This window comes from Balaenoptera ricei, chromosome 15 (genome assembly GCF_028023285.1).
Source record: "Balaenoptera ricei isolate mBalRic1 chromosome 15, mBalRic1.hap2, whole genome shotgun sequence".
Classification (NCBI taxonomy): Eukaryota; Metazoa; Chordata; class Mammalia; order Artiodactyla; family Balaenopteridae; genus Balaenoptera; species Balaenoptera ricei.
In genome coordinates, this window is record NC_082653.1 from 30,330,837 (window position 1) to 30,344,471 (window position 13,635).

At 51.4% G+C, this 13,635-nt stretch overlaps 2 protein-coding genes across 2 annotated transcripts; one reads left to right on the forward strand and one right to left on the reverse strand.

Moving 5' to 3' along the window:
* Nucleotides 1-615: 615 nt before the first annotated feature.
* Nucleotides 616-1,563, forward strand: OXT (oxytocin/neurophysin I prepropeptide). Its single transcript, XM_059896597.1, has 3 exons — nucleotides 616-801; nucleotides 1,113-1,314; nucleotides 1,406-1,563. The coding sequence occupies exons 1-3, from the start codon at nucleotides 682-684 to the stop codon at nucleotides 1,459-1,461; spliced, it is 378 nt and encodes a 125-aa protein (XP_059752580.1). The 5' UTR covers nucleotides 616-681; the 3' UTR covers nucleotides 1,462-1,563.
* Nucleotides 1,564-11,326: 9,763 nt separating this feature from the next.
* On the reverse strand, nucleotides 11,327-13,368 carry AVP (arginine vasopressin). The gene is made up of 3 exons (XM_059896743.1): nucleotides 13,249-13,368; nucleotides 11,700-11,901; nucleotides 11,327-11,556 (listed from the first exon to the last, which is right to left on the reverse strand). The coding sequence occupies exons 1-3, from the start codon at nucleotides 13,366-13,368 to the stop codon at nucleotides 11,378-11,380; spliced, it is 501 nt and encodes a 166-aa protein (XP_059752726.1). The 3' UTR covers nucleotides 11,327-11,377.
* Nucleotides 13,369-13,635: the final 267 nt, after the last annotated feature.

Consider the following 13,635-nt stretch of genomic DNA (forward strand, 5'->3'; position numbering starts at 1 on the left):
GCCATTTTGATTTGCAACAAAGCCATGGGTATTGCAAATTCCGCTGTGGTTTGTTGTCTACCCCACAGTTGAGGAAAGGCTGAATTTCAGTTAGAAGTGAGAGAAAATAAAATCTTTTCCAATCCCAGTTCCGGGTGCAGGGAAATGGTTGCTGGTGTGGGGAGTGGGGCTGGGGTTCCAGGAAATCTGTGTTCAGGAAGAGAATAACTTCTTTGCAGAGGGGAGCTAGGCTGCGTGTGTGGTTGACCGAGAGGGCAGAGGGGGAGTCCTGCCGGAGTTTCTTCTGGCCTGGAGGGGCCCGAGGGTCCAGCCTGACCCCCACCCCAAGGTATAGGGAATGGGGGAGGGGGCTGCAGGGCCCCCCCCCCCAAACCCTGTCCCACCCTAGGGCCCAAGCCACGGCACCGGCTCTCCTCCCAGAGCTGCTTCCTTCCCCTAGCGGCATTCGCTATCATCGCCAGGTCCATTAGCCATTAGCCGATGCGGTGACCTTGACCCGGCCTGGCCCCTGCAAATGAGGGGGCACGCCGGGGGCGCAGGGCCTGACCCGCAGCGGCCTGCTGTGACCAGTCATGCGGCGGCCCTCTTAGATACTGCTCCGCCTACGCGGCCCCTGGGCATAAAAAGCCGGACCAGAGAGACGGCGCAGCCGCCGGACCCCGGACCCAGCGCGCCCGCACCATGGCCGGACCCAGCCTCGCCTGCTGCCTGCTCGGCCTCCTGGCTCTGACCTCCGCCTGCTACATCCAGAACTGTCCCCTGGGCGGCAAGCGGGCCGTGCTGGACCTCGACGTACGCAAGGTGAGCGCCCAGCCCTAGTCCCGCGGCGCTTGAGGCTGGGCAACCCGCAGCCACAGGGTCGCCCCTGCCGCTCCCTTTCCCGCGCTGACCCCGCGCCGGCCCCTCCTGGCCTGGGAACCAAGGGAGCCGAGTAGCTTTTGAGTCCCCTCCTTCGACCGCTTCTGGGGCCCAAAGAGCGCCAGGGAGACCCCGAACCTCCGGCGCTCCTCTGCCCTGTCCTCCCCGACCCGGCTCAGCCCCCCGCCCCGCAGGGTCTCCCTCCCGGGCCCGGTCCCCTCCCCGCCCGCGGCTCACCCCCGCCCTCCCGCCAGTGTCTCCCCTGCGGCCCCGGGGGCAAAGGCCGCTGCTTCGGGCCCAGCATCTGCTGCGGGGACGAGCTGGGCTGCTTCATGGGCACGGCCGAGGCGCTGCGCTGCCAGGAGGAGAACTACCTGCCGTCGCCCTGCCAGTCGGGCCAGAAGCCGTGCGGGAGCGGGGGCCGCTGCGCCGCCGCCGGCATCTGCTGCAGCCCGGGTGAGTCAGGCTGGGGCCGGGGCGGGATCGGGACACCGGGACCAGGAGGGGCGGGCCGTTGCGGGCCCTGACCCGGCGTCTCTCCATGCAGATGGCTGCCGCGGCGACCCCGCCTGCGACCCCGAGGCCGCCTTCTCCCAGCTCTGAGACCCGCCGGCCCCCGACACCGTCGGAACGCAGCCCTCGCTCCCTCCGTAGCCACCCCCAGGAATTATGACTATTAAATAAAGCAGATTTTTCCCCCTCCAACCCGACTCGCGTCTAAGTGTCAGAACTGGGAAGGGAGGGCGTTGGGGGAGTCGAAGATCGCCGGCTCTCGGCGCTTCATAGGGAATTAAAGCCGCCGCCCCGAGGGGAGAAGGGTGCAGTTCTGCGGTGCCATCCTGTAGGGGTGGATGGAGGAAGGAGGGGGACGACACGGCTGGCTCCCAGGGAGACGGAAACAGCCCCCAGCTTCCCACTCCAGACAGAGCTGGGGCCCTACAGCAGGCTGGACATGAGCGGAGCTTTCTAAGGTCCAAAGCGACAGAGTGGGGCCTGCAGAGATAAGAGTCTGACGGGGGACCAGAGGAAGGGCAGGAGGTTGGTCGCAGAGAGTGAAAGACTTCCTGATATCTGGAAGCAGGCTTGGGCCACACATGAGGGCTGGCCTGGGGGAGGGGAGCTTGGCTGGGGCAGCTGAAGGGCCTTCATGTTTCCAAGGAGCTGGACTCTCAGGCCGCAGGAGGCCACCTGTATTCTCGGAAGGGGTGGCCAAGCTGGGGAGGCTGGGCGGGAGGGCCAGCACCACCCACCCCTGTGGCTTGTTGTCCCACCAATGAGGCCCTGGGTTCCCAGTGTTGCATGGAAGCCAGGAGCCCTGCTCCTGACTGTGCAGTAAAGAAACGTGACAGCACTGGGGACCCTGCAGAACAGGGGTTCCTGAGAGCCCATAGCCACAGAAATGACCACAAAATGCAGAGGACACTAACAGAGAGACTCCTGCAACCTACACTTCTCATCCGTTCCTGGATCAAAGACCATTTTGGAGCATCTATAAAAGCCTAACCCCTCTCCCCCAGAATGTGCCGCTGTTCACTCACTCGTGCTGTGGGACAAAAGCGATTTCAGAAGGTGCATGCCCAGACACCCACACACCCACTCCAAATAAAACAGGAGCGCATCACTATCTGTTAGTAACTTTTAATTGTTATTTCTGTGGCTTTCTCACACACTGAAGCAATGAGAATTCACTCAGAGGTCTCCCACCCACCACAGCAGTGTGTCGTCTCACAGAGAGGAGAGAGAAGTATACTAAAGAAGACTGTAAGGTTTTCTTTGTATAAATTACAAAACCAGGCAAAACTAAGCTATGGTGCTAGAGGTCTTGGGTGTGGTGGTGACAGGAAGGGGTGTAAGGGGGCTTCTGGGGTGCTGGTCATATTCTGTTTCTTGGCCTGGGAGCTGGTAAAACAAGTGTGTTCAGTTTATTAAAATTCATTCAGATTGCACACCTGTGATTTGTTCACTTTTGTAGGTATATTATACTAGAATAAAAGTTTTTTAATGAAAAAATTATCATTATTACCAAGATGTATGAAGAGAATAGAGATGAAGCTTTTGAAAGCCCCAGTGGTTGCTGACAAGGCTGTGAGAGCAGGTCCCTCCTCTTACCCCATATCTGGAACAAGAAATGACTGAAAGCTGAGTCCTGTTCAAATCAACTATGGGGAAGTATGTGATTCTCATAAATTGGTGTTTGAGAACCATGTCAAAGTTCTTTGGTCCCTCAGAAACCACACAGATGAAGAGGGAAGCAACCAGAAGGAACCACACTACTCAACTAGAGAGACACAAGGTTAGGGATTTGTGCTTTTCCAAGCTTGGGCGTCCACCGGCCACATCAGCAGGAAGCCTGGGATCTCCCTCTGGGACCTCACTCTCTGAGTGCCCTGCATACCCTTCAAACCCCAGAGGATTCCATAGAGCAGAGCCATGTCAGCCCAGGTCTCCCCACCTGGAGAGAGAGTTCAGGGTCCCCTCACCCCTGCAGTGTTTTCTTTTCTGGTCTCAATAACACAGGGGCATATTGACACCTCTTTTTCAGGGGATGATGCAGAGGTGGCACCAACCTGGGCCTGGTGAGGAAGAGGAGCTGGGAGAGCTGCCACGTGTGCTAAGTGAAGTGGTTCAATGGCCGGACGGTGCAGAAGCCATTCTTCACTCTTCCTCCTGGCTCAGACCCGTGGCCTTTGTCCTCCTTGGAATGACTCCTTCAAACCACCAAAGTGCTTGGGGCTTGTGCAGGGTGGTGGTTCCCAACCCCCGCTTTGTATAACTAGTACTTTGTGAACCCATTTAACTACCTGGGAATGAAATTCCGAGATAACATGCCCACCCACACACAATTCCAAAAACATATAATTAGTCCTAGCAGTAATATAAAGTAGAGAAAAGGAAAGTAATTTAGTACAAAATAACACTATTTTAATATGTAGCTAAACAGGTCAGGCTACACTGGGTGACATACACACAATAAGGTCATCTCATGATTATATCTGCTTATATCAAATACAGTAAAAAGAGATTGGAAGCCAACCTCTACAGGACATTCAGGAAAATAAGACGGTCAAAGCACCATGAGGATCAATAGTCTTTTTTGTACCTTAAGAAAAGATGGACTCAGATATCAATGAATAACAAAGAATGTATTCATGGGACACCTGGGGAAATTTGAACAGTATATATTTGATGATAATATATATTGTTGAGTTTTGGCTTGGGGCTTGCATGTGTGTGGTAACAGTCTGTGGTCATATCTTTAACAAAAGTCCCTCTCATTTGAGATGCACACTGGAACGTTTACAGATGACATGGGATGACTGCTGGGATGACTTGGGGGTGGGAGGAGGGGGTGAAGATAGAGGTGAAAGAAGGATCATGTGTTGATAATTGTGGGAGTGAAGGAGGGGATAGGTACCCAAGGGGTCTTTGTTTAGTGGCCCTACTTTTTTGTATATTTGAAATTTCTCTTAATAAAAACTAAAAAAACAAAAAGATTGTGGTAGAGGTAAATATCCTGATATGAAGAGATGCCCCAAATTTACTTTGTTAAAAAAGATGTGAATTAGTATCTGTACATTATGAAATAATACTAATTTGTAAAATAAAAATTCATATGTGTGCATACCAGAATACTGTGGGCAATCTCAGAGATGAGCTCTTCACAGCTGTGAGAAGCTTTAGGCCAGAGCATTCCAGTCTGAAAACTATAATCATTGACTGGATCACTGAGCATTTATTGCTGTGATTTATTTTTACGTCACTCTGTACTATCCAGCTCCTCCAGTACAACATTGAAGGACAGCAATTTCAGTTTTCTGTAGGGTCTATGTGGACAATAAGTTTGCCCTGCTTCCATACCTACTAAATTTCATGTAGTTTAGTTTTTAAATCTGGAATGGTTTGAAATTATACCAGAAGTTTTTCCCAGCCTCATAGGAGGTGATTGTCCATGGGGCAGAGGTCAGAAATATTCTTTCCCTTTCCCGATATTTTCTTCCGTGTAGAGGGGTTTCCCTGCGATAACACTCCTCCCAGGGAGTAGCTGACTTGAGGGACAGGGTGAGAGGAAAGGAGTAGGTATAATGCCACCCCTTCCTCTCTGATTCCTCTTGGGATGAGGCTGCCATCCCAGGAAGCACGTGCTGTCACAGCGCAAATGCAGGAGCTCAGCGGAAAGCCCTGTGAAGGTCCAGCTCCTTGTGTCTGGGACAGTAAACAGCTCTAGCTTGTTACTCAGCTTTGTGAAGCCTCCTCGCCAGCAGGTCCAAGTTACATTGTCTAATATCAGTTCTATCAATAATAAAGGTAGTCTTCTGGCCTCCAAATGTCACATTCTTTTGTTTCATTTTTTAATTGTTTCAGAATTCAGGGGTTATAGTTAGTTAAAGTTAGGCTGCCATTATAAAAACACCCAAACCGTAAGGAGACCTTAGGGAGGTAGAGAAGGTCACTGTTTAATTCCCCCTGTCCTATCAGTCCTCAGTGAGCATTCCCAGCTCTGTTCCACTTTGTCACTTAGGGACCCAGGTTTCTTCTGTCATATAGTTCTGTCATCCCCTAGGCCTCATCTTTGTCTGCATATTTGAGACCAGGACGTTGTGGATTCCACTGGGTGGGAAGGGAAAGAGTGTGGAGGAGGCTCACACTGTCGTTAAGACCCCAAGTTCACTATTCCTTTCACTCACATTTTATTGACAAGCACATGGTCATATGGACACACAGTGCAAATGAAGCTGGAAAATGTAGCTACAATTCTATTACTACACAGTTCCAATCAAACTCCCAGAAGGATTTTTTTGGTTCAAATTGCAAAGGAACTAAAATAGCTAAATCAGTTTTGAAGAAGAAAGTTGAAAGAGTCTCACTACCTAATTTCCAGACTTACTGTAAAGCTACCACACTCAGGACAGGGTGGGAGTGGAGAAAAGACAGGCCTATTGATCAATGCAACAGATCAGGGAGGCCAGAAATAGACTTACATGTGTATGGTCAAATGATTTTGAGAATGTTACAAAGACAATTGAATAGAGAAAGAATTGTCATTTCAACAAATAGAGCTGGAGGGAATTCCCTGGCGGTCCAGTGGTTAGGACTCCACACTTTCACTGCCAAGGCCCTGGGTTCAATCCCTAGTCGGGGAACTAAGATCCCGCAAGGCCCATGGCCAAAAAAAAAAAAAGAAAGAAAGAAAAGAAAACAAATTAAAACAGAGCTGGAACAAATGAATAACCAGATGTAAAAAATGAACTTCAATTCACAACTTGTACCCTATACAAAAATTAACTCAAAATGGATCACAGTTTAAATTCTAATCTGTTTAAAACTTATAAAGTTTTGGTGATTACAATAGAGCCACTATAAACATTCACATACAGCTTTTTGTGTGAATATAGATATTCATTTCACTTGAATCACTACCTGTTAATGGGACTGGTGGGTTAAATGGTAATTGTAAGTTTAACTTTACGAGAAACTATAGAACAGTTTTCCAGAGTGGATGAATGATTTTGTATCCGCATCCACAATATATGAGGGTTACAATTGCTCCATATCCCTGTCAGCACATGATATTGTCAGCGCCCCCCTTTTTTTTAAGACACTGAAATGGATATCTCACTGTGGTTTAAATTTGCATTTCCCTAATGACTAATGATGTTGAACATCTTTACATGTGTTTATTGCCATCTATGTATCTTATGTGGTAAAGTATCTGCTTAAATTGTTTAGCCATTTTAAAAGTTGAGTCATTTTCTTATTATTGAGTTTTGAGAGGGCAGTCTTTATATAGTCTGGGTATAAGTCCTTTATAAGTTGTGTGATTTGTGAATCTTTTCTCCCAGTCTGTGGCTTGTCTTTTCATTCTCTTAACAGTGTACTTTAAAGAGCAGAAGCTCTCTCCTGCTCTCATGACCACGTCCACACTCCTACAGTCCAGCCTCCCTCTGCCTCTTTCTCTCTCGTAAGAACACTGAGATTACATGGAGGGACCACCCGGATACTCCAGAGCCATTTTCCATCTCAAGATCCTTAACTTCATTCCATGTGTAAAGCATCTTTTCCCACGTAATAGAATTTCATGGGTCACAAGGATTAGACTCAGGGTACCTTTGGGGTAGTACTCTAACAAAGTATGGTAAGAACTTCAGAATGTTCTGTTTTCATATAAAGAAAGCTTTTAAAACTGTCCTGTTCCTGTCCTGTGTATCTGATCGTGGTAAAGTGTTGTCTCCACAATTGTACCTCCTCACGCTCCCCAGTCTTGTGGGACGGTCCCATTGCTTCTCACACCCCCTTAGACATTGACTTGCATGGTTAGCTCTCCTTCCCCCAATCTGGTTGGAGGATGGTGACATTGGAATGAAAATGGGGCTGGGGTCAGTGCACTTGTTCCTTGTACAGGAGCACTTCCTCTGGAGGTACAGCAAGCTCAGGTCAGATCTGGACTCTCTAAGAGGCAGACTTTCCAGGTTCGAAGCCACTCCTGGGACTGAAGCTAACACATGCTCATTGTGTCTTGCAAGGATTCAGTTATTTCATGTATGAAAGACAAAACTTCAAAATTTCTACAAGGTAATACAACTACATGTTCATGGATAATGTATGAGTATTTCTGACAGACAAATTAGTGACATGTCCAATAATCCAGTCATCAGTATTCTTAAAGCAGATGTCTATTCTTTGATTGAAGACTTTTTAAAATATATTTAGTGGGCAAAATTGTTCCAGTTGTACACAACCAAATTGTCATTCTGCTGTAAAAACATTATATATTGTCTTAAATATGACGTATCATGAACCAAAATTAATTAATTAATTAAAATGAGCAGAAGTTTTTAATTTTGGATGAATTCCAAATGTATCAAATTTCTTCTTTTATGGATCTTGCTTTTGGTGTCAGAGCTAGGAAATTTTTGTATAACTTGAGGTCCTAAAGAATTTCCCCTATATTTTCTTCAAGAAGTTTTATAATTTTAGGGACTTCCCTGGTGGTCCAGTGATTAAGACTCTGTTCTCTCAATGCAGGGGGCCTGGGTTCGATCCCTGGTTGGGAACTAAGATCCCATGTACCAGTTAAGCCTACATGCCTCAACTACTGAGCCCGGCATGCTCTAGAGTGTGCGTGCCGCAACTAGAGAAGCCAGTGCGCCACAATGAAGACCCAGCACAGCCTAAATAAATAAATAATAATAAATAAATTTTTTAAAAAATAAGTTTTATAATTTTAGATTTTACATTTAAGTCTATGATCCATTTTTTTAATTGAAGTATAGTTGATTTACAATGTTGTGTTAGTTTTTGGTATACAACAAAGTGATTCAGTTATACATATATACAAATATATATATTCTTTTTTTCTTTTTCTTTTCTATACATTCTTTTTCAGATTCTTTTTCACTATAGTTCATTACAAGATATTGAATATAGTTCCCTGTGCAACAGTAGGTCCTTGTTGTTTACCTATTTTATATATAGTACTGTGTATACTTTAATCCCAAACTCCTCTAATTTATCCCCCCGCCTTCCCCTTTGGTAAACATAAGATTGCTTTCTATGTCTGTGAGTCTGCTTCTGTTTTGTAAATAAGTTCATTTGTATCATTTTTTTAGATTCCACCTATGTGGTATCAAATGATATTTGTGTTTGTCTGACTTACTTCACTTAGAATGATAATCTCTAGGTCCATCCATATTGCTGCAAATGGCATTATTTCATTCTTTCTTACGGCTGAGTAATATTCCATTGTATATGTATATACCACATCTTTTTCATTCATCTGTTGATGGACACTTAGGTTGCTTACATGTCTTGGTGATTGTGAATAGTGCTGCTATGAACATTGGGGTGCATGTATCTTCTTTTTTCGAATTAGAGGTTTTGTCTTTTCTGGATACATGTCCAGGAGTGGGGTTACTGGATCATATGGCAACTCTATTTTTAGTTTTTTTTTTTTTTTTGGGCTGCGGTGGGTCTTCATTGTTGCACGCGGGCTTTCTTTAGTTGTGGTGAGTGGGGGCTACTCTTCATTGCGGTGCACGGGCTCCTCATTGCAATGGCTTCTCTTGTTTTTGTTTTTTTTTTAAAGAGAATTTTTTTTAAATTTATTTTATTTTTGGCTGTGTTGAGTCTTCGTTGCTGTGCGCGGGCTTTAGTTGCGGCAAGTGGGGGATACTCTTCATTGTGGTGCACGGGCTTCTCACTGTGGTGGCTTCTCTTGTTGCACAGCACGGGCTCCAGGCGCACGGGCTTCAGTAGTTGTGGCACGTGGGCTCAGTAGTTGTGGCGCACCAGATTAGTTGCTCCGCGGCATGTGGGATCTTCCCGGACCAGGGCTGGAACCCGTGTCCCCTGCATTGGCAGGCAGATTCTTAACCCCTGCGCCACTTGGAAGTCCCGCGATGGCTTCTCTTGTTGTGGAGCATGGGCTCTAGGCACGCGGGGTTCAGTAGTTGTGGTACTCGGGCTTCAGCAGTTGTGGCTTGCAGGGTCTAGAGCACAAGCTCAGTAGTTGTGGCTCACGGGCTTAGTTGCTCCACAGCATGTGGGATCTTCCTGGACCAGGATTGGAACCCATTTCTCCTGCATTTGTAGACGGATTCTTAACCACTGCGCCACCCAGGAAGCCCTATTTTTAGTTTTTGAAGGAATCTCCATACTGTTCTCCATAGTGGCTGCACCAATTTATATTCCCACCAACAGTGTAGGAGGGTTCCCTTTTCTCCACACCCTCTCCAGCATTTATTAACTGTAGGCCTTTTGATGATGGCCATTCTGACTGGTGTGAGGTGATACCTCATTGTAGTTTTGATTTTCATGTCTGTAATAATTAGCAACGTTGAGCATATGATCCTTTTTTAAAAACCAAGCTGCTTCTTCCCCCCGCCCTCTGTCTGGATGGGTTACTAAATTCCTTTTAGGTCTGGTCCTACCCCAGGTCTTCCTAGACCTGGGGACTGGTCCTGAGTGTGCCACACTAGGGTAGAGGCAGGATGCCATGGCAGGGAGAGAAGCCAGTGTGGGCCCTGCCCCGACCAGACTTAATCATGCTGGACACTGAGCTGGGTCAGGATGATGGCAGAGCAGAGCTCTAAGACCAGAAGAGAGCTTGGGGCTGACTGAGACTGAGTCACCAGGTTCCGCCCAAGGCAGGGTGTTGGGGTCAGGGCTCAGAGTGACTTCTCTCTGCCTGCGCTCCCTCCTGGCCTCCAAGTGTGGGAGGATTCCAGAGGAGATGCAGCCCCTGTGGTCCCAAGACCTGGAGCAAGAAATCCCAAGGAGAGGATGCAGAGAAGAGAGGGGGTAGAGAGAGAAGGATGGGAGGTAACGGAGGGGAAAGTTGGGGCAGAAGAGGCAAGGAAGGGATGAAGAGGGATAAGGAGAGAAGCAAGAGGAACGAGAGGGCCAAGGAGCTGGGGGTCAGGGGGTGGACAGGGGAAAAGAGACCAGTGAGGGGAAAGGGGATAAAGGGGCAGATGGGATAGAGGGGACAAAGTGGGACAGAGGCACATAGAAGAGGATCTGCCAAATGCTAGCAGACTTCTACCCTGAAGCTGCATAGTCAAGGCTGGAAGGTCCTAATGTGAGTGTGCATGTGTGTGGAGTGTGTGTGTGTGTGTGTGTGTGTGTGTGTGTGTGTGTACATGTGCCTGTCTATGGTCCAGTCAGCTGGGTCTGTGTTTCTCTGGGTGTGTCTGTGCTTCCCAATGTGTATCTCAGGGTCTGTATCTCTGACTGTGGTCAAAGATCACCAGGCATGTCCCAAACAATTTTTTTCTTGTCTGTTTGTCTGGCTGTGTGTGTGTGGTTGGTGTGGCTGTTTTGGGGGGGAGGGGGGATGTACCTAGGGTTTCCGTGGGCTCTGTCTCTCATGCTGGCTGAGTGGCCCAAATGGGGATGCTTAGTTTCCTCCTGGACCGACAGTACCTGGCCCCCCTCTCTGCTGGGTCTGGGGTGATGTTGTCCCCTCCACGCGGGCACATAAAGCACAGCCTTGGATGAGATAGGCTGGGAATTCCTGAAGCTGTTTGTGCCTCAGCCTCCCGGGATGTAAACGGGGACAAGAACTGCGGTCACCCTTGGTGCATCCCCTTGCCTCTCTCACTCTTCTCTCCATGACTCTCAATGTTTCTCTCTCTCTCTCCATCGTTCTGCTGTCGCTCTGTCTCTTGCTATCTTGTCCACCCATGTCTTTCCCCCTCTCTGCCTTTATTTCCATCCTTCTGCCAGATCCCCAACCCAGCCTCTCCACGGCTACTCCCGGACAGTGGCCCTTCCCCTCCCCGCCCCCCAGGTCTCCCTGTCAGTAGTTCTATCTAGAATCGTGCTGGCCCAAGATCGCTTCCCGACAGGATCTGTCCCTTTTCTGGGGTGGGTCTGCCCACGACTTAGGGTCCGGGAACTGGTCCCCCACCCTCCTGTCCTCTCCCCTCTCCACCCCCAGAGACGGAGACGCACGCTAGCCAATGCCTTTAAGACCATTTATTTTTCGTGCTGCGAGGGCGGGGGGTGGGGTGGGGGCGCCTCAGTAGACGCCGGGCTGGGCGGGCTCAGCGGGCTCCGGCGCCCCCGCCAGCTGTACCAGCCGCAGCAGCAAGGCCCCGCTCGGCCCGTCCAGCAGGGTCGCGTTGCTCAGGTCGCTGGCCCGGGCGCGTCGAGGGAAGCTGGCGCCCTCCCGGCACTCGGGCTCTGTCACGCAGCTCTCTGCGGGGAGCATGGGCTGAGCGCGCGGCGCGAGGGCGCAACAAGGTGCCCAGGCCCCGCCCCCGCCAGACCCAGGTTGGCCCGGCCCCTGCCCCGGCCCGGCCCCAGCGCCCCGCCCGCCCCCCGCCGACTCGGCCGCTCACCGTCGTTGCAGCAGATGCCGGCGGCGGCGCAGCGGCCCCCGCTCCCGCACGGCTTCTGGCCCGACTGGCAGGGCGACGGCAGGTAGTTCTCCTCCTGGCAGCGCAGCGCCTCGGCCGTGCCCATGAAGCAGCCCAGCTCGTCCCCGCAGCAGATGCTGGGCCCGAAGCAGCGGCCTTTGCCCCCGGGGCCGCAGGGGAGACACTGGCGGGAGGGCGGGGGTGAGCCGCGGGCGGGGAGGGGACCGGGCCCGGGAGGGAGACCCTGCGGGGCGGGGGGCTGAGCCGGGTGGGGGAGGACAGGGCAGAGGAGCGCCGGAGGTTCGGGGTCTCCCTGGCGCTCTTTGGGCCCCAGAAGCGGTCGAAGGAGGGGACTCAAAAGCTACTCGGCTGCTTTGGCTTTCAGGTGACTGAGGAACAGCTCTCAGTGACAGCCCTCAGCATCCTCTCCCTTCGGTGAGGGAGGGGTCCCTCATGGGCTGCATGGGAGAGACCTTCCTTCTCAGCTTTGGTGCCTCCTGGTGTGCACCCCTCTCTCAGCTGCCCACTACCCTCCCTTTAATGCTGACCTTCCTCCTCTGCCCGCGTTGCTCCAGCTCCATCTCTAGCACGCACCCCCTCTCCACACCCACCCCACCCCGTGCAGGGAGGGCCCCTGCCCCCCTCCAGAATACACTCAGGCCCTTCTTCCCATGTCCTGTTCCCTCTCTGGTCTTACCCTGCCCCTCAAACCAGTGGGTCTCACTGGGGCCCTGACCTCTGCTCACTCACCTATGGACTGACCCTGGGGGTGGCAGGGACATGAGCCCTAGAGGAGGGCATGAGGCACCTAGGTGACTCCAGTTTCCAAAGCTGCCAAGCAGAGGGAAGGGTTGTTTGTGGGGGCTGCCCACCTACCCACCCTAGTTTGTTCAGCAGCTCAAAACTGGCCACCTGTAGCCTTGGCAGAATTGAGCATGGTGATTGGATTTCCTTTAACTCTGCTGAAGGTGGAATAAGAGGGAATCACTGGACATGCAGCATGAAAGAATTGGGCTAGGTACCCAGCAGAACTTCCTTACAGGATACTTGGGTGGCACCTCCCACTCAGGCAAGCTCAGGGCAATGGCCAGCTTCTGGGGGCTGGGGGGCTGGGGGGCTGGGGCCCGTGGCTAGGAGAGGCCAGAAGTTGAACAGGGAAGGCCTCAAGTGCTGGAGAAGACAGAGCCTCCGAAGCTCCAGCTAGTCCTGGAGGAGAGGCCGCCATGGGCACAGAGGAGGTCTTGCCATCCAGTTCTCCCTGATCCAGCACCAAGTCCAGTTACTGGGGAAACCTCTCTTTCCTGCATCCCTTCTCTGGATGGGGACAGTGTTCAGGAAGTCCTGTAGCCCGTCCTAGCCCGCCCGACAGCCTGGTCCCCTCTGTCTGGCCATGCCAAGCCTCCCTTCTTCTGTTGGGCACTTCCCCTAAAGCCTGCCTCTCCCACGACTTCCCTTCCTATCCCCTGCACTGTGGTGCCATCCCTGGGCCTCTGCCCCGGCCCAGCAGCCCTGAGATGGGCCTCGGTCATACCTGTCTCAGCTCCAGGTCGGACATGGCCCTCTTGCCGCCCCTTGGGCAGTTCTGGAAGTAGCAAGCGGAGGTGAAGGCCAGCAGGCCAAGGAAGCAGGCAGGCAGTGTGGCGTCGGGCATCCTGGCACAGGTGGGCACAGTCTGCAGCGCTGCTCTGTGGACTGTGCTGTGCTGCCTTCGCTGGCCGCCTATTTATGTCTGCAGGTGTTCCCTCTGAGGTGACGTGGCCAGTACCCCCCTCCCCAGTGGCTCCCCAGGAGCCCATGGCCACCAGGTCCCAGTCGTCAGCAGTGATTCAGGCATCTGGGGACGCACGTGGACCTGTGCAGGGGACGGTGGGGGAGGGGTGCCAGCCTCTGGGCTGTCATTGGCGGCGGTGTGGCTGCG

Excerpts from the sequence above, each read along its gene's own strand:
- OXT (XM_059896597.1), top strand. The coding sequence starts at position 682 with ATGGCCGGACCCAGCCTCGCCTGCTGCCTGCTCGGCCTCCTGGCTCTG. Across the intron at positions 802-1,112 it reads TGGACCTCGACGTACGCAAG|TGTCTCCCCTGCGGCCCCGG; the intron begins GTGAGCGCCCAG and ends CCCTCCCGCCAG. Across the intron at positions 1,315-1,405 it reads CGGCATCTGCTGCAGCCCGG|ATGGCTGCCGCGGCGACCCC; the intron begins GTGAGTCAGGCT and ends CTCTCCATGCAG.
- AVP (XM_059896743.1), bottom strand. The coding sequence starts at position 13,368 with ATGCCCGACGCCACACTGCCTGCCTGCTTCCTTGGCCTGCTGGCCTTC. Across the intron at positions 11,902-13,248 it reads CCGACCTGGAGCTGAGACAG|TGTCTCCCCTGCGGCCCCGG; the intron begins GTATGACCGAGG and ends CCCTCCCGCCAG. Across the intron at positions 11,557-11,699 it reads CGGCATCTGCTGCAACGACG|AGAGCTGCGTGACAGAGCCC; the intron begins GTGAGCGGCCGA and ends TGCTCCCCGCAG.